Source organism: Bufo gargarizans, chromosome 10 (assembly GCF_014858855.1).
Source record: "Bufo gargarizans isolate SCDJY-AF-19 chromosome 10, ASM1485885v1, whole genome shotgun sequence".
Classification (NCBI taxonomy): domain Eukaryota; kingdom Metazoa; phylum Chordata; class Amphibia; order Anura; family Bufonidae; genus Bufo; species Bufo gargarizans.
Genome location: NC_058089.1, coordinates 128,949,600 through 128,973,811, shown reverse-complemented (window position 1 = coordinate 128,973,811; position 24,212 = coordinate 128,949,600). Strand labels below are relative to the sequence as shown.

Here is a 24,212-nt window from a genome sequence, read left to right as displayed (position 1 = left end):
TCAATGCACTCAGCCCAGGCAACTGCCTTATTCAGAGCTCTGCACATTCTACACCGATGGAGGCTCTGATGAGGGTAGTTGTGCTGTGCATCCTGGCTCTGGGGGTCCTGGCATCAGGTGAGGAGACATTACAATGAGGGGGTAACAATACACTGGACAGAACACAGACGGTTAATTGTGCAATGAGCTGTTTCATAATGACACATTACAATGAGAGCAGGAAGAGCGGCAGAAGTGGTTGTTAGGCTCCTCTCTCTCCTGTAGAGTGTAAGCTCTTATGGTCAGTGGGGTCCTCTCTCTTCTGTAGAGTGTAAGCTCTTATGGTCAGTGAGGTCCTCTCTCTCCTGTAGAGTGTAAGCTCTTATGGTCAGTGAGGTCCTCTCTCTCCTGTAGAGTGTAAGCTCTTATGGTCAGCGGGGTCCTCTCTCTCCTGTAGAGTGTAAGCTCTTATGGTCAGCGGGGTCCTCTCTCTCCTGTAGAGTGTAAGCTCTTATGGTCAGAGGGGTCCTCTCTCTTCTGTAGAGTGTAAGCTCTTATGGTCAGTGAGGTCCTCTCTCTCCTGTAGAGTGTAAGCTCTTATGGTCAGCAGTGTCCTCTCTCTCCTGTAGAGTGTAAGCTCTTATGGTCAGCGTCCTTTCTCTCCTGTAGAGTGTAAGCTCTTATGGTCAGAGGGGTCCTCTCTCTCCTGTAGAGTGTAAGCTCTTATGGTCAGTGAGGTCCTCTCTCTCCTGTAGAGTGTAAGCTGTTATGGTCAGTGAGGTCCTCTCTCTCCTGTAGAGTGTAAGCTCTTATGGTCAGTGAGGTCCTCTCTCTCCTGTAGAGTGTAAGCTCCGAAGGTCAGTGAGATTTTCCCAGCTTTTGCAGTACGATCAGATGTTGCTCAGTATACTGGTGACTCTGGCTGTACAGCTCTATGGACTATGTTAGTGCTTTCTAACTAGAGGTGTAATGCAGCATACGGGTAGGCTACCCGACACTGCTAGATTTGAATGTGTAGTTCCCTTTAAGCCAGTCAGGCCGGTTACCGGCAATCCTTATCACAGCCAGCAGAGGGAGCCCCCAGTTCAGTATAAATAAGCTAGGGCCTAGCTCAGGAGAGTAGAAGTTTCCAGACTCAGTGCAGAGAGGGTTCCCCTCCTGAGTCCGTATGCATAGAAGTCAGAAGGGCATAGCTAAACAGCCTGAAGACACAGAATACCACAGAGGCCGATCAGATAAAGCAAGAGGTACTCAAGAGAACAGAGGAGGTACTAGATAATGACAGCTTCAAGGATACGCCAGCTATAGGGCATTAGACCTTGTAGAATAAGTCACATGTTTCAGGACCAGTCAGGAATAGTGTGCAAGCCGCCTGTACTGCATCTCCTGTAATTAACACTCTGTAAAGAACATTGCTAAGACCGGCCATTCTGTACTTCTAAGAGCCACCTGTATTCAAATAGAAACCAACTGTCTTTCATGGAACGGCGCTTCCAACTGCGTCCATGTATGATTATCACTGACATTCAGTAAAGTTCCAGTTTTTGGTTGGCTATCCTGTGCTTGCTTCATTCTTCTACATTACTATACACGGCGTGTCACCGTTTAATTGACACTGGCGTCACGAACTTTTAATCACCTGCCTGTTCCAGCATTTGCCCTGCTTGAAGACGACAGTGGATCCCAGGTTAGTGGGTTGATCTGCACTACCAAGCCCAGCATACACTACTGACCCCCTGGGACACTGCATCGCCCTTTTTGGCGTCACGAACAGGATCCGCATACTTCTGAAGTGCAGAGAAGTGTGAACTGTGTGCTTTAACTATTCCACCACCGTATTGCGAGGACTGTACCCTTTATTTCCCAGCCGGTGGGTTAAAATTGTGCCTGGGAGGAATCAGAGGCGCTGTACTGTGTTGCGCTACCCCCAGAGGGAAAATCGTATTTGTGGACTGTGATTTATTGGACTTGTCATCACCCTGCTTGCTGTCAGGGAATCGCGGTCAAGATGGCCACCAGCCGCCTGGAGTAAAGTTTCCCGCGCTGCTGAGGACCTTCGTGGGCGGATCCCTTCAAGGACACTGAAAAGCCCGCCCCTCTTCATCATCGCACCGCCGCTGCCCTGTTTCCTCTACGTCACCGCGGTCGCAGGAAGTCCGGAGTCTCTCGAGATTTGGCCTGCGCACACCCGGCGAAACCGGTAAGAACTTGTATCCGGAGGGAAGGGGATTGTTCCGGCCCCTTTAGTCACCAGCGGCCACCTCGTAATAAGGTAACATGTCAGATCCGGGAGTTGCCGAGCGGCCGGACCCGGGAGAGCTCGCGGCTCCTAATCATCCTATAGCCCCCAGCATGATGCCCTTTACCATGCCTTACTATTTTGGGGCCCCATGGTTTCCCCGCTACAACGGAGAGGCCCATACCCTGAGAGACTTTAAAGAAAAGTTGCTGGCCTTATTCAAACTATACCCCATAAATGCCGATCAGCAAATGGAAATCTTGCTAGCGCAACTGGAGGGGGCTGCCCGCAGAGAGGTGTTATCCTGGCCTGCTGCGGAACGGAGTACTCTAGAGCAGATATTCACCCGCCTCAGGGCCACTTTTGAAACGAGGACTGCCTCAGAGATAAAGATGCACTTCTTTGGCAAGAAACAGAAGTCCGGTGAGTCCCTCCGTGACTATGCCCTATCACTTCAGGAGGCTTTGGGGGCTGTAATTCAGATAGATCCCAAGGAAGCTGATAACCAGGATCAGACCCTGAGGGAACAATTTATTACCGGAGTGTCTAGTGAGCAAATAAGGACCCAATTAAAGATGCTGTCCGCCCAACACCCTAACAGTACCTTTCTGGACTTTAAAGAACTGGCTATAAAAATTCTGGGGTCAGCAGTATCCACAGAGTTGAGCACCCCACCTGAGTTATCAGCCTGCAGGTCAAAACCGCTTATCATTAACCGAGCTGAGGCCAGTCAAGCTGTTCAAGCTACAGCTACCGATACTATCGCCATGCTGACAGAGCAAGTAAATCACCTCACTAAAAGCCTAGAGAGAGTGTGCAGAAAAATGGAGGAATGGGAAAAACCCATAATGTCAGAAGAAGAGTTCCTGTCACCCTCTAAGCCGTTCCCACCTCCATACCAAGAGACTCACCCCAGGGATCCTGGGAGGCGCAATAGGGGTCGCAAGCGGCCCGTGTGTACATACTGCAAAAAGGTGGGACACACAGAATCCACTTGCTGGCAGTTAAATGGGCAACCCCTGAGGCTGAGGACCACCCCTCGGGAGGTAGAACACTAGGTCCAAAAGATCCAAATTGGATGCCACGGTATGTAGGATCCCATCCTAAAATCAATGTAGAGATTAACGGGGTCCCCTTTGAAGCCCTATTAGATACTGGGTCTCAGGTCACTACTATTCAGCTGCCCGCCTTTGAAAGATTCTGGGACACCAACCAATTGACCCAGCCGCCTGAATCCTGGGTAGAGATTATCGCCAGCAATAAAAAACCGGTAAAGATCCATGGATACTGGGAACCCACCCTGCAGGTGGGAGAAGTAACCTTGCCTCAACAGGGGGTGATAGTAGTACAGGCTGGCGACAGAGGAGGACATCCTGTCATTCTAGGCACCAATGTCTTCAAAAACTGTTATGCAGAAATCCTTGCCGTATTACACCAGACTCTGCCCACCGCTTCCTCTGCATCCAAGAGGGTGATTCAAAAGACTATCACTGTGTTAAGTGCCCAGCAGAGGTTTGCTAACGGGAAAGGAGAAATTTGTACTGCCAAGATTCGTGATAATAAGCCTGTGACTTTGCCTCCTAATTCCCAAACTCTCTTATGGTGTCGTGCTGTCCTGGGAGTCCAAGGCCAAGATTATCCAGCCCTGGTGGAACCAATCCAGATGGAGAACTACCCTTATGTGAGAGCTGCCAAGTGCCTGGTGAACGTCTCCCAAGGTAAAGTACCTGTCCGTCTGATTAACCTGAGTGATCATCCTGTTGCGCTTACTAAGCATTACCCTGTTGCCCAGCTTTCTCAGGTGTTCTTCCAAGACATCATCCGTCTTCCAGTGACAGAAAAGCCGCCAGCTGCAGTCAGCGGATGTCCGCCGGTGCCCCAGTCACAAGTGCCCTGGTGGGAAGAGCTACATGTCGGGGACGAGACTACACCCCAACATCAACAAGAAGGGATACTACAGCTTGTCAAAGAGCACCACCAGGCCTTCAGTAAACATGCTGCTGATTATGGAGAGGTTAGTGCCATACAACACACCATACCTACTGGCTCTCATCCTCCTATCAAGGAGAGATACCGACCCTTACCGCCTACTTCATATCAGACTGTAAAAGAAATGATCCAAGAGATGAAAGACTCTAATGTAATCCGGGACAGTCGTAGCCCGTGGGCGGCACCCCTGGTCCTTGTAAAGAAGAAGGATGGTGGTATCCGTTTCTGCGTGGACTATAGAAAAATTAACCAAATAACCCACAAAGACGCGTACCCACTACCCCGCATTGAAGAGTCACTAACTGCTCTGGGCTCCGCTGCCTATTTCTCCACATTGGACTTGACCAGTGGCTACTGGCAAGTACCCATGGCCCCGGCAGATAGGGAAAAGACTGCTTTCACCACTCCCATGGGCCTGTTCGAATTCAATTGTATGCCGTTCGGGTTATGTAATGCCCCAGGAACTTTCCAGAGACTAATGGAGCGGTGTTTGGGTCACAAAAACTTCGAAACAGTGCTGCTGTATCTAGATGACGTCATTGTGTACTCAAAAACATATGAAGACCATCTGAAACACTTAGCAGAGGTCTTTGAAATCCTTGTCAAATATGGCCTGAAGGTAAAGCCATCTAAATGCCACCTGCTCAAACCTGCGGTAAAATACCTGGGGCATGTGGTAAGCGGAGAGGGCGTACAACCTGACCCTGATAAGTTAGCGGCTGTCCGTAACTGGCCGGTCCCCACTACCGTCAAAGAGGTGAGGGGTTTCCTTGGTTTTGCCGGCTACTATAGACGTTTCATCCCTCATTTTGCTCAAATAGACGATCCTATCCAGGAACTCTTGAGGGGGCAGCCCAAGAAAAGTCCTAGAACTCCAGTGCTCATTGAGTGGAATGAAGAAAGAGAGATAGCGTTCCAGTTGTTAAAAAAAAAACTGACCGAGCCTCCCGTGTTAGGTTATCCAGACTACAGCAAGCCCTTCCATCTGTATACTGATGCTAGCAAGCGAGGCCTGGGGGCTGTGTTAGCCCAGATTCAAGAGGGAAAAGAAAGAGTGATAGCTTATGCAAGCCGCTCCCTGAAAGGAGCTGAGAAAAATGACCAGAATTATAGTTCCTTCAAACTAGAGTTCCTGGCATTAGTGTGGGCAGTGACGGAAAAATTCAAAGATTATCTAGCCGCTACCCCATTCATTGCATTCACTGATAATAACCCTCTGGCACATCTAAATACAGCTAAATTGGGGGCTTTGGAGCAAAGATGGGCCTCTCGTCTCGCCAACTATGATTTCTCTGTAAAATATCGCGCTGGACGTACTAATGACAATGCTGATGCTTTATCCAGACTTCCCACAGAGACAGCTCCTGATGATGGGCGAGATGCTTGGGAAGATGTAGAAATGCCGGCCTTCTACCATAAATTTGCTCAACAGGATCAGGCTCGGGCTACCAGTAACAGAGCTGCAGTTCCTTCACCCTCCAGTAGGCCTGAACTCAAAGAAGAAAGGTGGGTGAAACTACAGTCTGAAAGTAGAGTGCTGGGTGAATTGTTGGACTTCATTACCAGTGGCAGAGCCCCTGAGAGGATTCGGCGTAAGAGTACAGATCCTGAGCTCATCAAACTGTGGAGACAGCGCCATCAACTCTTCATACAAAAGGGCCTGTTGCTACGGAGAAGCCTAGACCCAGTGTCCAACGAAAGAGTGCATCAAATTCTCATACCCCGACGAGATGCAGGTATGGTGTTGGAGATGTACCACAATCAATCCGGTCACTTTGGGGTCCAAAAGACTGAGGCAAATATCCGCCAGCGGTTTTACTGGGTGGGCATGAGAGAAGACATGGAGAAGTGGTGTCGGGAGTGTGTAGCCTGTGCCTTGAAACGAGGTGAACACCATGATCAGAGGGCACCACTGAGACCCATTGTAAGTACTCGTCCTCTTGAACTTGTCGCCATCGACCATGTGAAACTGGAGCCTAGTCGCTCAGGGTATGTGTACGCTATGACTATTATTGACCATTTCACTAAGTTTGTTGTAGCGGTGCCTGTGAGAGACCAGACGGCCAAGACTACAGCCGAACTGTTCTGGAAACACTTCCTCCTGCCCTACGGTTGTCCAGAAAAGATCCTCACCGATCAAGGTCCTGCTTTTGAGTCCCATCTGTTCCATGAACTGTGCCGCCTGCATAACTGTAAGAAGATCCGGACGACGGCCTACCATCCGCAAGGTAATGGATTATGTGAAAAAATGAATCAGACCTTGATAGAGATGCTGAGGACCGTGCCTCCTGAAACCAGGGGAGATTGGCCTAATCTGTTGCCACAGCTCATGTTCACGTATAATCATACCATACACTGTTCCACCGGGTATACCCCCTTTTATTTGATGTTTGGGCGCCAAGGGTTATTGCCTGCTGACCACTCCTTGGACGTACTCGTACCTGATTGCATCAACCCATTACCTAATACCGACTGGGTTGCTGAACACCAAAGGCGATTGAATACGGCCCAAGCTATTGTTCAGGAACGTATGGACTATGCTAGAGACCGGCAGCAGAGAGACTATGACCAAGCAGCCCATGCAGAACCCCTGAAGATAGGGGCTGTGGTATGGTTAAAAAATAACCGCCGTACCAGTAAACTGGACAGTAAATGGGAGCAAAGTCCTTACGTTGTCACTGCAATCCCAAATGTTGGAACTCACACTTATGAGATCACCCGGGAGGGCAGGGGATCCCAAATTGTACACCGAAACCGGTTAAAGCTCTGCCTGACACCAGGACCCAGTGCCGAGAGTTCTATATCTGAACCCCCTGTGTCAGAGTCATCGATACAGCCCGAGGATCCTATGCAGGCTGTCCGTAATCTAAGGTATGACGCTGATCCCATGCATTGGCTTCTGACACCATGGTTGAACTTGTTGGTGCCCGCTCCGGCACCTACTGTACCTTTACTTCCAGAAGAGCCGGTTCAAGATGCCCCGGATCCAGCTCCCCCTCTAGTGGATCCTGTTGTTCCTGACCAAGGTCTCACGGATGGAGATCCTCCTGTTGCTCCTCTCTCTTCTACCTCGGTGCTAAGGGAAGAGGAAACCCCTGTGTTAAGAAGGTCCACCCGGATGACCAGGGGACGTCCGCCAGTCCATTTAGGAGACTTTGACTATGCTGGTGGTGTCTCCTCCCGAACAGTTACTATCGGAAATAGCCTGCTTGATGTTTGTGCGCAAGAATGGACTCCTCCACGTGAGCCCTTGCCTGTCCTACACCCACGGGGAAACCCTGTGTAGTTCCTTATTATACTTCAGTCAAGAAAAATAGACTAACCTGGTTCACCTTAAGTCCGCTGTGCCAGGTCAGCGGCCGTGCCTAAGAAGAAAGAAGACGCCCCTTTTTCTTGCGTCATTTGTTGCAAATGTTATATTTTTGTGTGAAATAGTTGTTTATCATATTTATAATGTCATGTTTAAATTATGCATCAGCTTATGTTGGTTCAGGCATGTGTGTGAGTACGAGGCCTTACTCACGTTAAAGTCTGGGGGTGTGCAGCATACGGGTAGGCTACCCGACACTGCTAGATTTGAATGTGTAGTTCCCTTTAAGCCAGTCAGGCCGGTTACCGGCAATCCTTATCACAGCCAGCAGAGGGAGCCCCCAGTTCAGTATAAATAAGCTAGGGCCTAGCTCAGGAGAGTAGAAGTTTCCAGACTCAGTGCAGAGAGGGTTTCCCTCCTGAGTCCGTATTCATAGAAGTCAGAAGGGCATAGCTAAACAGCCTGAAGACACAGAATACCACAGAGGCCGATCAGATAAAGCAAGAGGTACTCAAGATAACAGAGGAGGTACTAGATAAAGACAGCTCCAAGGGTACGCCAGCTATAGGGCATTAGACCTTGGAGAATAAGTCACATGTTTCAGGACCAGTCAGGAATAGTGTGCAAGCCGCCTGTACTGCAACTCCTGTAATTAACACTCTGTAAAGAACATTGCTAAGACCGGCCAGTCTGTACTTCTAAGAACCACCTGTATTCAAATAGAAACCAACTGTCTTTCATGGAACGGCGCTTCCAACTGCGTCCATGTATGATTATCACTGACATTCAGTAAAGTTCCAGTTTTTGGTTGGCTATCCTGTGGTTGCTTCATTCTTCTACATTGCTATACACGGCGTGTCACCGTTTAATTGACACTGGCGTCACGAACTTTTAATCACCTGCCTGTTCCAGCATTTGCCCTGCTTGAAGACGACAGTGGATCCCAGATTAGTGGGTTGATCTGCACTACCAAGCCCAGCATACACTACTGACCCCTGGGACACTGCAGTAACATTGTCCCCGGGGCCCTTGATAACCGGCTGCTGACACTGCTGTGCTTTATGGGGTGGCTATAAAGGTTGATGAGGGTTCAGCAGGTGATGTCTCCCGCTCCAGGTCACCGGTCAAGTCCATGGACTTTAGATGAGGATTTCTCATGTGATGAACGGTCTCGTATTGTTCGGAAATCTCACAAAACCCCCTTCTGTGTATTTTTAATTTTAGAGCTTGTTACATTGTATCCATTGAAGAGAATGTAATCTTTACTGATGACAAATTACTTATCCCCTTCCCTGCCACTGCCCAGATCTCTTGCTAATATCCCCGTCTACGTAACAGATTTCATAAGGTGAGCTCAGCCACCACCTGCGGGGTCTTTGGGGTCTTATTGGGGGGGTCGTGGTCAGGTGGTCTTCCTGTTGTGTCGCAGAGGCGTTGGGTGATTGTATAGTGAGGTGGAGCATACTACATTGTATTCTGGTCACGACTGAGGCCACTGGGTGGACAGACCTGTTCTCTGATCCCATACAGGATAACGTCGCTCCGTCTGTAAATGATCTACGGGGAGCTGAGACCATATAAAGGCCTGTAGACATAGAAAGTCAAATGGCAGCGCTCACCTGCGTATCGTATCGGAGGCGCGGATGTGGCCGGGACAGTTTTGCAATCTTTTCATAATTTTGAATGGTGCGATGCTTTCACATGGATTACAGCTGATGTGGTCTCATTAGATACGAATATTCCTCATAATTTGGCGATCTCTGCCCTCAAATGGATTTTGGGAAGTTATAGCAACTATACTGTAGAGCTGCAAGATTCCATCTGTATTTCAGTAGATTTTTTTTTTATTAAACACATTTTTTTTATGTTTGATTGCAGTTATTTTCTCCAGGTTTCCGGTGTTTCTATGGGGGTGAAATTTTCAGCGTCCATAGCAAACATCTTTATGGCATGGTGGGAGAGCAAATTTTTGTTTGATATTATTATTAATCCCTTTTTCCTAACATAAGGTGCTATGGACATTATATCGATGACCTGCTCTGTGTATGGTCAGATGATACAGCGGACACCACTTTTTGGAGATTATCTTGATGGCAACTTGGATTCATAGAATTTTGTTCTACACCTGATCCATTTACTATTGCATTTTTAGATCTGCATTTATATGTAGATGGTGCAAAAACAAAGGTTTCCTCTGTTACTTACAGAAAAGAAACCGCGGGGATCCCCACACTGCTAGCAAATGTCATCCTACACATGTAACGAAAAATATACCATAAGGAGAAATGGTGAGAGCGCGACGTAATCGCTCCACCGCCCAATCTCCTGCTGCTATCAGCTCTAGGTTACACTCCAGGCTATACACTACACAGTCCATTCGGAAAGCCGGACAATGGGCGTTAACATCGGATAGAAATAGACTTGTTTTTCCCGGAAAACCTATGACCGAAACAAATACCCAAGAAAAAATTAAATCCGTTACTTTTACCACACAGGGCCTAGTGGCAGATCCAGAGCCTGGTCTCGGGAGGGGCACTTCCCGGGCAATAGGAGATTATGGGGCCCCTGTGTCCCCGCCCACCATCAAGCCACACCCACACACAGCCCCACCCATATATCGCGCCCATACCTCTTACATCCCGTGACGTCTCATTTGAGGTACATGTTCTCTGTCCTCATCTTCTCCATTCAGACCAGACCACCATGATGATTTCTTTCAGCCATCTCTCATCTCTGCAGAGTTTGACAGACAGAGAGACATCTTAGTTTCCTACTTTTCCTCCCACCTTCTCAACATCCCATCATGCACCCCCAATACTGAGACGCTGCGCCCCCCAAAACTATACTGCAGAAACAGATAAACCCACTGAAAATACTAGTTACACACAGATAGCGCCCCCTTCAATAATTATTGGAACCAATGCTTTAAAAAATAACTGCACCCAGCAAATAGTGCCCCTGACACTAATAGGGTAACCATAATGTCCCCCAAAAATAACTGTGCTAAGCTGATACGGTGCCAAGGTGCCCCCACAGTAATAGTGCTCCCGAAAATCCCAGCAATAGTAATAATTCTGTACCAGAGTGCACTTAGGAGTAATATTGCTCCTACAGTGCCCCCAACAGTAATTGTGTCCCAGAAGTAATAATGCTCCCATAGTCCCTGTGAGGAATATGGATTAATATTTACTGTCAGCCATGTCCTCACACCCCCATCTGCTGACAGATAGCTCCACAGGAGGGCCCTGGTTCAAAGCCCCAGCCCTGATTGTAATTTGATGCACCTCTTGGCATGTTCAGTGTACATGCAAAATAAGTTTCCACCCCTCCCCAGCCACCTGAGTGTCAGTTGGCCAGGAAGAAAGCCCCCAGGGGGTCCAAGCTTCAAGGAGAAGGTCACACCTCAGTGCACCAGTTTGGAGCCACCTGAATCCGGCAGGAAAACCCTCAGCATGGGGTATCCGCCCTTGCCCAGGATCAATGAGACCTCCCAGACATGTTGGCACCTACCTTTCATAAGGAATTTTAAATCGCCTGGCCATCGCAGGCGCAAACCTGATACATATTTGTGTCCCGGTGGCCACGAGGTACGTTCCCATGGTCTTTGTTTACTGGGACGAGGTCAGGGTAGGGAGCTATCCATATCTCCCCATAGAAACCACATAACGGTACCAGGTTTGGGCTCTACTTGTAGCCGGAACCCAGGCAGGTCCATTGGTCCCAGAACCATCTCCCTGTGACCCTCTGGTCTGGAGCTATGAACCCTAAAGGGTTTTGTGGGTCATTTGTTGCCAGCCCAGAAGAGGGGGAGTGGACCCTCCCTGAGGCCGGGAGGGGAGGGGCCGGCTACAGGTTAAAAGTCTGTTGCCAGCAAGTAGGGGCGTCTTTCTCTGAAGAGGGGTCACATCCTAAAAATGTGTTTAGAGGGACCCAGGAAATAGCTGAGCTCACGGCCCTTCATGTGGACTCCAGCAAAGAACATCTCAAAGGAACTTTCATCATACTCGGTAACTGACTTTTACACTGCTTAACCCTGTTGTAACCATATAACCTGTAATCTGTAACCTCAGACCACTGTATATATTGTCTGTGTATATTGTGTTATATCTAGTGTGCTCTTACGGCGATTAAATCTATAATTTAATCTTGTGCTATTTTGTATCTCGATCACGAATCCCCACGTCCGTGTTTTGGCCTAGTTATAAGTTACCGCGGGTTGGTTTCTGACCCTATATAATCCCGTTAGCGGACCGGGCTTATATCAAACGAGAACTGGTGGCAGTTACCCGGGCTGAGGGCGTGCTGTTTTCACTGCGGCAGTGAAAAGGCTCTCTCAGCTTGTTGCCTCTCTGTGCCCGCGTGGACAGGAGGTGTGTGTGTAAACTGTACCAACCTGACCTTACGTGCTCCTCTGGAGGGCATAACTTTACGTTTTTGGTGGCCCCGTGACCATACCAGGTCTCGTGAGCTCGACGTAGTTGACCTCAAGCGGGCACGAGGTGTGGAATTCATCACAGTCCCCCAGTTGTAACAAAGCCCCCTTATAATGTGCGCCAATACAAAAAATACCCTGTTGTGTGGCAGTAAAAAAAACAAAAAACCTCGCTGGCCACTGGAGGACCTTTCATGGGTCCATACTTTAGTAACTAAGTAGCAGGACATGTAGGGCATACATGGGGGATGTCCCTGCACTTATTATTATTTCTGGGCGCCGCTGTGGCCCCCGTTACATTCTCCAGCGCTGTATGCTAAGTAACAGCATCGGAACACCAGAGAGGAAACATCAGCTTTCCTTCTCCCTGTCCAATCGCGGCGTAGAACGTCACAGCCAGGGAGAAGGAACGCCCACAGAGAAGAGCTGATGTCTCCTCCCTGGTGTTCCGATGCATGGAGAATATAACGGGGGCCACAGAGGCGCAACAGAGAGGTGCCCAGAAATAATAGTAAGTGCAGGGACATCCCCCATGTATGCCCTACATGTCCTGCTACTTAGTTAATAAAGTATGGACCCATAAATGCGGCAGCGGCTCTTCTGTTCTCCCTCTTGCCCAGGGTCCAATCAATATTAAAGACGGGCCTGCCGCTGCTGGAAAGGTCAGTCCGCCCCTGGCTCTCACTATATTTTAGGGTGGGGGGCCCTACTTTGGGTCATAGGATCAGTCCCAGCCTTTTCTGTGACCGCCCGAAGGCCAAACCAGTGTGGCTTTCATATCAGGGTAGCTATAAATGCGGCCACAGAAAATACACATGATGTGAACATATGTCCGTTAGTCAAACAGTCACGTCCACAGTAAATGGGTAGAAGTGACAAAATAAAACAATATACACTCACCTAAAGAATTATTAGGAACACCATACTAATACGGTGTTGGACCCCCTTTTGCCTTCAGAACTGCCTTAATTCTACGTGGCATTGATTCCACAAGGTGCTGATAGCATCTTTAGAAATGTTGGCCCATATTGATAGGATGGCATCTTCCAGTTGATGCAGATTTGAGGGATGCACATCCAGGGCACGAAGCTCCCGTTCCACCACATCCCAAAGATGCTCTATTGGGTTGAGATCTGGTCACTGTGGGGCCATTTTAGTACAGTGAACTCATTGTCATGTTCAAGAAACCATTTTTCCAGTCTTCAACAGTCCAATTTTGGTGGAGCTCGTGCAAATTGTAGCCTCTTTTTCCTATTTGTAGTGGAGATGAGTGGTACCCGGTGGGGTCTTTTGCTGTTGTAGCCCATCCGCCTCAAGGTTGTGCGTGTTGTGGCTTCACAAATGCTTTGCTGCATACCTCGGGTGTAACGAGTGGTTATTTCAGTCAACGTTGCTCTTCTATCAGCTTGAATCAGTCGGCCCATTCTCCTCTGACCTCCAGCATCAACAAGGCATTTTCGCCCACAGGACGGCCGCATACTGGAGGTTTTTCCCTTTTCACACCATTCTTTGTAAACCCTAGAAATGGTTGTGCGTGAAAATCCCAGTAACTGAGCAGATTGTGAAATACTCAGACCGGCCCGTCTGGCACCAACAACCATGCCACGCTCAAAATTGCTTAAATCACCTTTCTTTCCCATTCTGACATTCAGTTTGGAGTTCAGGAGATTGTCTTGACCAGGACCACAACCCGACATTGGTTGACTAGATAATCGCATTAATGAGACATAGAACAGGTGTTCCTAATAATTCTTTAGGTGAGTGTATTAACTGCAACGCTGAGTTTGTGGTTTATTTAATTACATGTGTTGAATGCTCTATGCAATATATAGGATGTACCACCAAACAGATCAAATCCAGAATATGGAGACATTATCTGACAGACCTCACTATCCAACACGCAATGCTTCTTCTGCCACTTTGCACTTTCCCATTCTACAGAAGGGTAATACAAAAAGTTTTAGAATTCAGGGTGTGGAGAGGGCAACGCTCCCAGTTAAGGGGGGGGGGGGTGACCATAGACGCAAACTACTAAGTAGAGAGGCATATTGGATGTTCGAACTTGGTAGTTACTTCCCTACAGGAATGAACAACAAAAAATTACTTCATTTCACAGTATCAATAAATTTGTAACGTTTTTAAGTTTTTCTGCACATGTTGGATTTGTCATTCCGTGTTTTGTGATTCGCCCACACCTGATCATCATGTGATGTTGTTTCTATACATGTGATTGGAGGATGTGTGTTTATATGGGAGAGTCACAGACGGCATTTCATATCACGAGTAAGGATCGTTAACTTGAGATCCGAAACGCGCCAATTTTGCATCTGTCTTGTTTCGTATGGATTTTACCGCATTGAATAAAGGATATCCTTTTATCAGACGCTGGACCCCTCTACTTTTTACTATACAGATATAATGGCCTGTAGAGCGGAGGGTGTCAGGCTGATCATGTACAGCCGGGGGTGCTGTTATTGGAAACAGTCAGTAAGACAGAAACTCGGCTCCTATAATGCAGGGGAGGGCAGTGATTTTCCTCCATCAGATGACGGCACATTGTGTCCGGTGCAAACACAACAAATCACCAGAGCCGGCAGTGAGCAGAGTCTGAATGAGCAGGGGATGCCGGCAGTTTGTACTATAAGGCAGGCACTTTTCTGCATGCAGTAATCTACTGCTTTCTGTGACTTTAGCGCAGGCGGATGACCAACCTCAAGTGGAAACACGGTACGGCAAGCTGCGGGGGAAGACCGCGTCTGCAAAGGGAACAGACAGGACTGTCCACACCTTCTATGGAGTCCCCTTCGCCAAACCTCCAGTTGGTTCATTGAGATTTGCCGCCCCAGAACCCCCCACAGCATGGAGCTCAGTGAGGGAGGCCTCAGACTATGCTCCAATGTAAGTGGACGTGGAGGTTGGTGGCAGTGCTCAGCACACATTCATACTGTATCGTCACGTGAAGTGCACGTATTTTATATATTACAGATGTCTACAGAATGTTGACATGATGGAGATGATGGCAAAGGCATTTAAAGCGAAGATCATCATACCTCCAACGTCGGAGGACTGCCTATATCTGAACATCTTCACCCCAGCAGATCGAGTGAAGGAGAAGATGCTGCCCGTGAGTGTTTTGTGTACTTACCTGTATATAAAGAGGTGAATTCAGACCTCCTGGTTGTGGGGTTGACACCGTGCCCATGGCAGTTCCCTTGTGGTGTTGATGTTAGTTTTAGAACACTGTCATCCCATTTTTTCTGACCAGTAATAGACGCTTCCTCTCCTTGTGCAGGTCATGGTGTTCATACACGGAGGAGGTCTGGTGATGGGGGGATCCATGATGTTTGAGGGTTCTGTATTAAGCGCCTATGAAAAAGTTGTACTTGTATCCATCCAGTACCGGCTGGGGCTGCTCGGCTTCATGAGGTAATCAGTACGGTTTCTGTGACTCTCATGCTTGTACATACAAGGCCACATGCTGACACCTGCTTTGCACAATGCTCGACTCAGAGTCCAGGTTTGAGGTCTTTTCGCACCACATCTGCTATCAATGTCGCCCCAATATATCACATCACCCCAGTAAAGGTAACATGAATTACGTGTTTCTTCATCCTAGCACTGGAGATGATAAAGCTCCTGGGAACTATGGCTTGTTGGACCAGGTTCAAGCTCTTCGGTGGGTTCAGGAGAACATTGCAGATTTCGGAGGTGACCCCAACTCTGTGACTATATTTGGGGTGTCTGCGGGGGGACTCAGCGTCTCTGCACTGGTGAGTTGTGGTGAGGCTGATATTTGGGTTCTGATATTGGATAAGTGCACTCCTAATCTCCTGCTGTGTATCTGCTATATCCAGGTGGCGTCTCCCTTGGCAAAGGGCTTATTCCACAGAGCTATTGCCGAGAGTGGGGTAGCCATAATGCCGGGATTGGTGGCCACATCTACTGAAGAAGTTGTGTTCATCAGAAATGTAAGTGACAGAGTGAGGCCGTGGACCGCAGAATATGGGCAGAACACAAGAGGGTTAATACACATACATAGCCTCACAACATGATTACATGAGAGGGGGGGGGGGCAGGGACAGGATCATCACACTACTCTCCTGAAACACTCTGTGCTGCTTGTGTGGCTAGACAACATTTCCTACAGCCCAGTGCATTTTGTGTGCACATATAGCTGAATATCCGGAGTTCATCCCATAATCAGATTTTATGCTTCACCTTTGCAGATTGTGGCCAATATTTCGGGCTGCGGTGTGGACACACTGTTGGACTGTCTGAAGGTGAAGTCTGAGGAAGAGATCCTGTCTATCGGAGCTTCTATGGTACGATCAGCAGGGCGGTATTTGCAAGGCACATAAGGGCACGTGCCTAGGGCATCAGAAAGGAGGGGACGCACTGCATAGAAAAAAAAACCATCTGTGTTGCTTGGTTCACCTTCCTGCTGCTTCTCGGGTCTACAGCTTATGTAACAGCAAATCTCTTCAGAAAGGGGGTGTGAGGGTTAAATCCCCTGATTGTAGCTGCAAGAAACAAAAGCGATGAGGAGACATCAGGGCAGTCAGATGAGGAGACATCAGGGCAGTCAGATGAGGAGACATCAGGGCAGTCAGATGAGGAGACATCAGGGCAGTCAGATGAGGAGACATCAGGGCAGTCAGATGAGGAGACATCAGGGCAGTCAGATGAGGAGAAAGGTGAGGCCGGTGTATGGCCTGTCTGTACAGTATAAGAAATAGTGAATAGAGAGGTCTAATATGGTTCACTGGAAAGTGGACCAAGTTAGACTAGTCAAAAAATTTAACCCCCATGAGAAGCGCCAAATCCCAAAGTGTTCCAGAAAAGGCCACCTCAGAGCTGTTTGTCTACATTAAAGAAGCCAAAGTCTTCATTAATACTACTGAAGTGAAGCCTTTCATACTGGGCAACTATCAGCACTGAAGACTCTACAGGCGCTCCTGGCCGGTGTCTTGAGTTTATCCCCCCCGTGAAGTGAGTTAGGCTACTTTCACACTAGCGTTCGATCGGATCCGTTCTGAACGGATCCGCTCATATTAATGCAGACGGTGGCTCCGTTCAAAACGGATCCGTCTGCACTATATTGGCAAAAAATGGCTAAGTTTGAAATTAGCCTGAGCGGATCCGTCCAGACTTTTACATTGAAAGTCAATGGGGGACGGATCCGTTTGAAGATTGAGCCATATTGTGGCATCTTCAAACGGATCCGTCCCCATTGACTTACATTGTAAGTCTGGACGGATCCGCACGCCTCCGCACGGCCAGGCGGACACCTGAACGCTGCAAGCAGCGTTCGGGTGTCCGCCTGCTGAGCGGAGCGGAGGCTGAACGCCGCCAGACTGATGCAGTCTGAGCAGATCCGCATCCATTCAGACTGCATCAGGGCTGGACGGAAGCGTTCGGGTCCGCTCGTGAGCCCCTTCAAGCTCACGAGCGGACAGCCGAACGCTAGTGTTAAACTAGCCTTAATTACTATCTTTGGCTATTCCAGTTTATATATATATACAGTATATATGGTTAGTCTATGTGAATATATTTCACCAACTGATCTTATAGGTGATACTCTATTAGGGAGTCTACTGTGTGGTTTACAAATTACCCCCTATTCTTGGGTCACCTCTAATAGGGTGGTCACCTCACACTCACATCTACCAGCTAACTCTCTTTTGATCACTTTGCTGGCCATTTCTGGAACATTTTGGGATTTGGCGCTTCTCATGGGGGTTACATTTTTTGACTAGTCTAGCTTGGTCCACTTTCCAGTGAACCATATTAGACCTCTCTGGTCACTATTTACACACCGTTCTCTTTCAGCGTGAACACCCTCTTAGCTGCCTCCCCTGCTATATTTTTCTCTATCCTCCATCCGCTGGCGCCTCCAATTATATCCTATCTCTTGGAGTTCTCCACTAGATTGGCTTTACACCCTGTCTGTACACTGCCTGTCACACCGCAGACCATGGCAATACATGGCATATATATATATATTATAAACCTTAATGCAATAACAATACAAGACTAGAGATAAGCCGAGGCCTGTTTATTTAAACTCAAACCAACTTTAATAGATTAACCATATAAATACCATGAGCCTAGTCATAAACTCAGACTCATTTAAACCATAATACAATCCCGGGATGACTATATCAACCACCCTGCACAGACCTCGACTTTACAAACAAAATGGGGCGGGGGGTGGGGGGGCCAAATTGGTCCAGGCTCCCAGGGTAGGTGAGGCAAACAGGCAAACCAGCCGGCGGAGCCTGGACACTTATAGCCCCCAACCCCACTAATCCACCAATGATTGACTGTCACCAGGGCCCAGGTAAACTTTGCCCGATCCCAGCGACATCATAGGTCAGTGATGGCGAACCTGTTAGAGACCAGGTGCCCAAACTGCAGCCCAAAACCCACTTATTTATCGCAGAGTGCCAACACAGCAATTCATCCTGAATACTACAGTCCAGTATAGTATATTTTCCATGTACTTTATCATTTGAGTATAATGACCTGCCTACATTCAATGTGCTGTTCATAGTGACCACACCGCCTGTCCTCTGCTCCAGTGTCCCCATGACCACACCGCCTGTCCTCTGCTCCAGTGTCCCCATGACCACACTGCCTATCCTCTGCTCCAGTGTCCCCATGACCACACCGCCTGTCCTCTGCTCCAGTGTCCCCATGACCACACTGCCTGTCCTCTGCTCCAGTGTCCCCATGACCACACCGCCTGTCCTCTGCTCCAGTGTCCCCATGACCACACTGCCTGTCCTCTGCTCCAGTGTCCCCATGACCACACTGCCTGTCCTCTGCTCCAGTGTCCCCATGACCACACTACATGTCCTCTGCTCCAGTGTCCCCATGACCACACTGCCTGTCCTCTGCTCCAGTGTCCCCATGACCACACTACATGTCCTCTGCTCCAGTGTCCCCATGACCACACCGCCTGTCCTCTGCTCCAGTGTCCCCATGACCACACTGCCTGTCCTCTGCTCCAGTGTCCCCATGACCACACCGCCTGTCCTCTGCTCCAGTGTCCCCATGACCACACCGCCTGTCCTCTGCTCCAGTGTCCCCATGACCACACCGCCTGTCCTCTGCTCCAGTGTCCCCATGACCACACCGCCTGTCCTCTGCTCCAGTGTCCCCATGACCACACCGCCTGTCCTCTGCTCCAGTGTCCCCATGACCACACCGCCTGTCCTCTGCTCCAGTGTCCCCATGACCACACCGCCTGTCCTCTGCTCCATTGTCCCCATGACCACACCGCCTGTCCTCTGTTCCAGTGTCCCCATGACCACACCGCCTGTCCTCTGCTCCAGTGTCCCCATGACCACACTGCCTGTCCTCTGCTCCAGTGTCCCCATGACCACACTGCCTGTCCTCTGCTCCAGTGTCCCCATGACCACACCGCCTGTCCTCTGCTCCAGTGTCCCCATGAACACACTGCCTGTCCTCTGCTCCAGTGACCCCATGACCACACCACCTGTCCTCTGCTCCAGTGTCCCCATGACCACACTGCCTGTCCTCTGCTCCAGTGTCCCCATGACCACACCGCCTGTCCTCTGTTCCAGTGTCCCCATGACCACACCGCCTGTCCTCTGCTCCAGTGTCCCCATGACCACACCGCCTGTCCTCTGCTCCAGTGTCCCCATGACCACACCGCCTGTCCTCTGCTCCAGTGTCCCCATGACCACACCGCCTGTCCTCTGCTCCAGTGTCCCCATGACCACACCGCCTATCCTCTGCTCCAGTGTCCCCATGACCACACCGCCTGTCCTCTGTTCCAGTGTCCCCATGACCACACCGCCTGTCCTCTGCTCCAGTGTCCCCATGACCACACCGCCTGTCCTCTGCTCCAGTGTCCCCATGACCACACCGCCTGTCCTCTGCTCCAGTGTCCCCATGACCACACTGCCTGTCCTCTGCTCCAGTGTCCCCATGACCACACTGCCTGTCCTCTGCTCCAGTGTCCCCATGACCACACCGCCTGTCCTCTGCTCCAGTGTCCCCATGACCACACCGCCTGTCCTCTGCTCCAGTGTCCCCATGACCACACTGCCTGTCCTCTGCTCCAGTGTCCCCATGACCACACTGCCTGTCCTCTGCTCCAGTGTCCCCATGACCACACTGCCTGTCCTCTGCTCTGGCAGTTCATCCTTGTCACAGGGATCCAAATTGCCTTGACTGCCGCTTTGGGGGTGTAGTCTCACATGCGCACAGGCTTATGGGCAGCTTCCATGGTGTCCACTGCTCACCAGTCACTTTTCTCTACCTGCAGCACTTCATGCCTCTGCCTGCGAGCATCGATGGGGCGTTCTTCCCTAAACCTGTGGAACAGATTCTGGCTGATAAAGAGGTGAACCCTGTGCCATTTATGACTGGAGTCAATAACCAGGAGTGTGGATGGAACATGCTGTCGGTAAGAATGACACAGGAGGACATCCTCGGATAATCCTAATGATCTCCACAATGATGAGAGTTCTACTTCTTTCATTCCCAGGCTCTGAACATCACAGGAATAAGAGAAGGAATGGAGCGAGAAATGGTGCACGAAATCCTGAAGAACTTCCCAATTATGGTAGGTGACCGCGGGTGGATGGGGGTATGGGGTATGGAAAGTCAGCCTTCTTATTATGATTGTGGACAAGACTGTGATAATAAAGACGGCACTTTTTGTACCTTACGGACTGGATTTCTATTGGAGAATTGCCCTTTATATGAATTATTGGAGGACGGTTTGGCGGAGTGGAGTGAGGCTCTACTGTGGGCAATGGCTGAAGTTTATCCATGTGTGGACTCAATTGAGCATCGGGAACTATTTGTATCTCAACTCAACACATGAGAACACACTGCCAAAGCGAATGCCCCAACCTCACATAACAGAGCCTACTAGCCAAGTCAACCTACCTTCTGTACACACCCCTGTTGGCTCCAGTAAAGCATTGGGCACAGGCTGCGATATTTGCACTGGTGCATGTCTTAATGCCCCGCGGCCCCTCGCTGCCCAATGCCACCAAGCTCTGAGGCCTCTGCCACCATCACCCAGCTCTGCGGCCTCTGCCACCATCACCCAGCTCTGTGGCCTCAGCCACCATCAACCAGCTCTGCGGCCTCGGCCACCATCAACCAGCTCTGCGGCCTCTGCCACCATCACCCAGCTCTGCAGCCTCTGCCACCATTACCCAGCTCTGTGGCCTCTGCCACCATCACCCAGCTCTGTGGCGTCTGCCACCATCACCAAGCTCTGTGGCCTCTGCCACCATCACCCAGCTCTGTGGCCTCTGCCACCATCACCCAGCTCTGTGGCCTCTGCCACCATCACCCAGCTCTGCCACCATTACCCAGCTCTGCGGCCTCTGCCACCATCACCCAGCTCTGTGGCGTCTGCCACCATCACCAAGCTCTGAGAACGTCTTCATATATTTCAGGGTATATTCTCTGGCGCCATCAGTCTCCTGCTAGACGAGTATGTCGGAGATGAGACTGACCCTGCTGAAATCCGGAACCGCTTCCTAGATCTGGTCGGAGACCTCGTCTTTGTCATGCCGGCGCTGAGAGCGGCCAAGTATCACAGAGGTATGTGGCACAAGAATGACCTCCTCGTGTATACTGTCCCTGGTACACTGGTCTCAGGGCATTTCACCCTGTTATGTCCCGTGCAGAGCATCGCTCCTGTGACACTAACCTTCTCTCATTGTAGATTCTGGCCATCCCACCTACTTCTACGAGTTCCAGCACCGTCCATCTTTGTTTGCAGACTCTAAGCCGGACTTTGTAAAGGCCGATCACGGGGACGAGTTGTTCTTTGTGATAGGAGGTCCATTTTTGGAGGGCGACATTTTGTTCACAGGTGATGCACTTAGAGAATGGTCGGAGGTCTCCTTTATTACGAACCCTCATGCAGTTTGTACTTTCCTCTATGTTTTGTCCTTATTTTCCACAATGACGCGCCATCATGACACAGGGCTGTAGCACTTTTGGGGCTCAGTGTCCTGTATAATATCACAATATGACCAGCTCGGTTTGGTCACAGTCGGTTCCCCCTTTATGGTGCCTGTTATTATAATGTGCTGACTTCATGCCGTGCCCTGGGTGGTTGTCAGCTCCGGTGTCTTGTACACTTATCCACCACGTTGTTTGGTCTGACTTTCTGGTTTTATTCACAGGAGCCTTCACAAAGGAAGAGGAGGATCTGAGCAGGACCTTCATGAGATACTGGGCCAACTTTGCCCGCACTGGGTATGAGACTAGAGCTGTGTCAGGTGGCGTGTGTGGGTGACGGGCAGATCCTATATGTGGTGTATCGGCTGTAGTGGTGGGTCCACACTGTATCTGATGCACAACGCCCCATGCAGTAGTCCGTGCACCCCCAGACTCCTCCACGGCACCTCCTCGAGCATCAGTCATCGATCACTGTACATTCTCCTTGGTCTGGATGATGCTAATCCATTTCTCCTCTTCCACAGTGATCCTAATGGGCCGGGCCTGGTCCACTGGCCACAGTACGACCACGATGAAGACTTCCTGGAGATTGACTTGGAGCAGAAAGCTTCCAAGCTACTGAAGGCTGCAAAGTACGAATTCTGGTCCAAAGACCTTCCTCAAAAGATGGCGGAGGAAAAGGCAGAGCACACAGAGCTGTAAACGTCTCCAAAGACCAGATCCGGGAGGAAGGACTGTGCCCCGATATGTCCCCACAAACCACGGGTGTGGCAGTAAGGGGGTCACCCCTCACCTCCAATGTTTATTTTCTAAGTGAACAACCAATTGGCCAGAAGTCCACGATGAGGACACGGACTCCTATACCAAAGCCAGCTGTAAGACCGCCCTGCTGACAAATCTTACGTGTCAGCCACATGCGCCCCCCCAGAGGGTACAGAGCACCTTCTGAACCCCAATATATAGAATGAATGGACGTTACTTATACTAAATCACAACAACTTGGCTGAATTCCTGTAATGCAGGGGGGCACAGAGCCAGCTGAAAAGATCACACCGAACCAGAAGGGAATGCAGTGAGATTTCAGCTCTGAGGCTCCAGATTAGAGGGTGCAGCTATGGAGAATAATTGCTGGGGTTACTGTACATTACTCTCTATAAATTGTGTAATGTGGAGAGCAGGGACGCCGCTGTTCTGCACAGCTAGATCTGTCTATGCTGGGAGTTGTAGTCTCACAGCAGCCGAACACCATTGTACCAGCGACTGATCTTCTGATTTGCCATTAAATTAAGGTCCGTATTTGCCACCTGGTCTCTGATGTCGCAGACGCCGACACCTCTTGAGTGCAGAGTTATTCTTGTCATCAAAACCAAGCGATGCGGCCACAAATGTGAACACAGCCTGAGGGTATGCCCGCGTGGCCAAAAACACACTCCAGAAAAATACAACATGTATTCACCACGGAATCTGTGGCAGAAATCCAAGACCCCCGTACAGAGACACGTCTCTGTGTCACCAGACCCCTCTGTCCCCAAGTTATGTCCCAAAAACAAAGGGACTGGGTATGTTCTCTTCTGCTGGCTGCAGGTCCTCATACACGCACTGATTACCGCTGTCGGGGGATCTGGTGTGAAGCCGGGGCCAGGACTCAGTCTGCTGCCCCTGCACCAAGAAGACCTACAGACCGGTCTGACAGGGACACACATACAGGGGTACACAAGGATACCGGGGGATTCAGAGATACAGGGGTACACAGAGATATAGGGATAAGCAAAGAAAGAAGCATACACAAATAAAAGGGTACACAGAGAGGGACGCAGAGATACAGGGGACACAGCTCAGCAGTTACTCATCACCCCAGCGATTATTTGGATGCGCCCACAATCGTTATCGGGATGCACCCCCCACCCACAGTTAACAGAATGCGCCCCACACAGTTATCAGGATGTCCTCCCCCCCCCCCCCCCCCTATACTTGGAGCATGTCATTGTGTATTTCCATAGCACAGCACCTCTCCTCATGTTCCGGGCGATCATCGCCCCCTCCCCCCACTCGTTGGCACATGTTCAGGTTGCACAATGCCAGTTTAATAACAGGGCAGGCAGTGCACGGGCAGCTAGATAGGACACAGTCCAGCTCTCCAGTGGTAAAGGTGCTCTGCACGGATCCGGGCTGTGTTCACACCCAACGTAGACTGCCAAGAAATGTAACCTTGAAAAAACCTGAAAAAAACACAAAGACACCTTCTTTTGTTGGGTGAGAGTTGGTCACAGCTTTATTTAACTATTTATTTTCAACACCAACTT

The 24,212-nt window shown here is 49.7% G+C and overlaps 1 protein-coding gene across 1 annotated transcript; it reads left to right on the top strand.

Moving 5' to 3' along the window:
* LOC122920466 (fatty acyl-CoA hydrolase precursor, medium chain-like) lies at positions 1-23,212 on the top strand. The gene is made up of 13 exons (XM_044269985.1): positions 1-117; positions 14,643-14,847; positions 14,935-15,073; positions 15,242-15,375; positions 15,566-15,719; positions 15,804-15,917; positions 16,176-16,271; positions 20,246-20,386; positions 20,468-20,545; positions 21,396-21,543; positions 21,668-21,817; positions 22,134-22,206; positions 22,434-23,212. The coding sequence occupies exons 1-13, from the start codon at positions 57-59 to the stop codon at positions 22,609-22,611; spliced, it is 1,671 nt and encodes a 556-aa protein (XP_044125920.1). The 5' UTR covers positions 1-56; the 3' UTR covers positions 22,612-23,212.
* Positions 23,213-24,212: the final 1,000 nt, after the last annotated feature.

Excerpts from the sequence above, each read along its gene's own strand:
- LOC122920466 (XM_044269985.1), top strand. The coding sequence starts at position 57 with ATGGAGGCTCTGATGAGGGTAGTTGTGCTGTGCATCCTGGCTCTGGGG. Across the intron at positions 16,272-20,245 it reads TGTCTATCGGAGCTTCTATG|CACTTCATGCCTCTGCCTGC; the intron begins GTACGATCAGCA and ends CTCTACCTGCAG. Across the intron at positions 20,387-20,467 it reads GTGGATGGAACATGCTGTCG|GCTCTGAACATCACAGGAAT; the intron begins GTAAGAATGACA and ends TTTCATTCCCAG.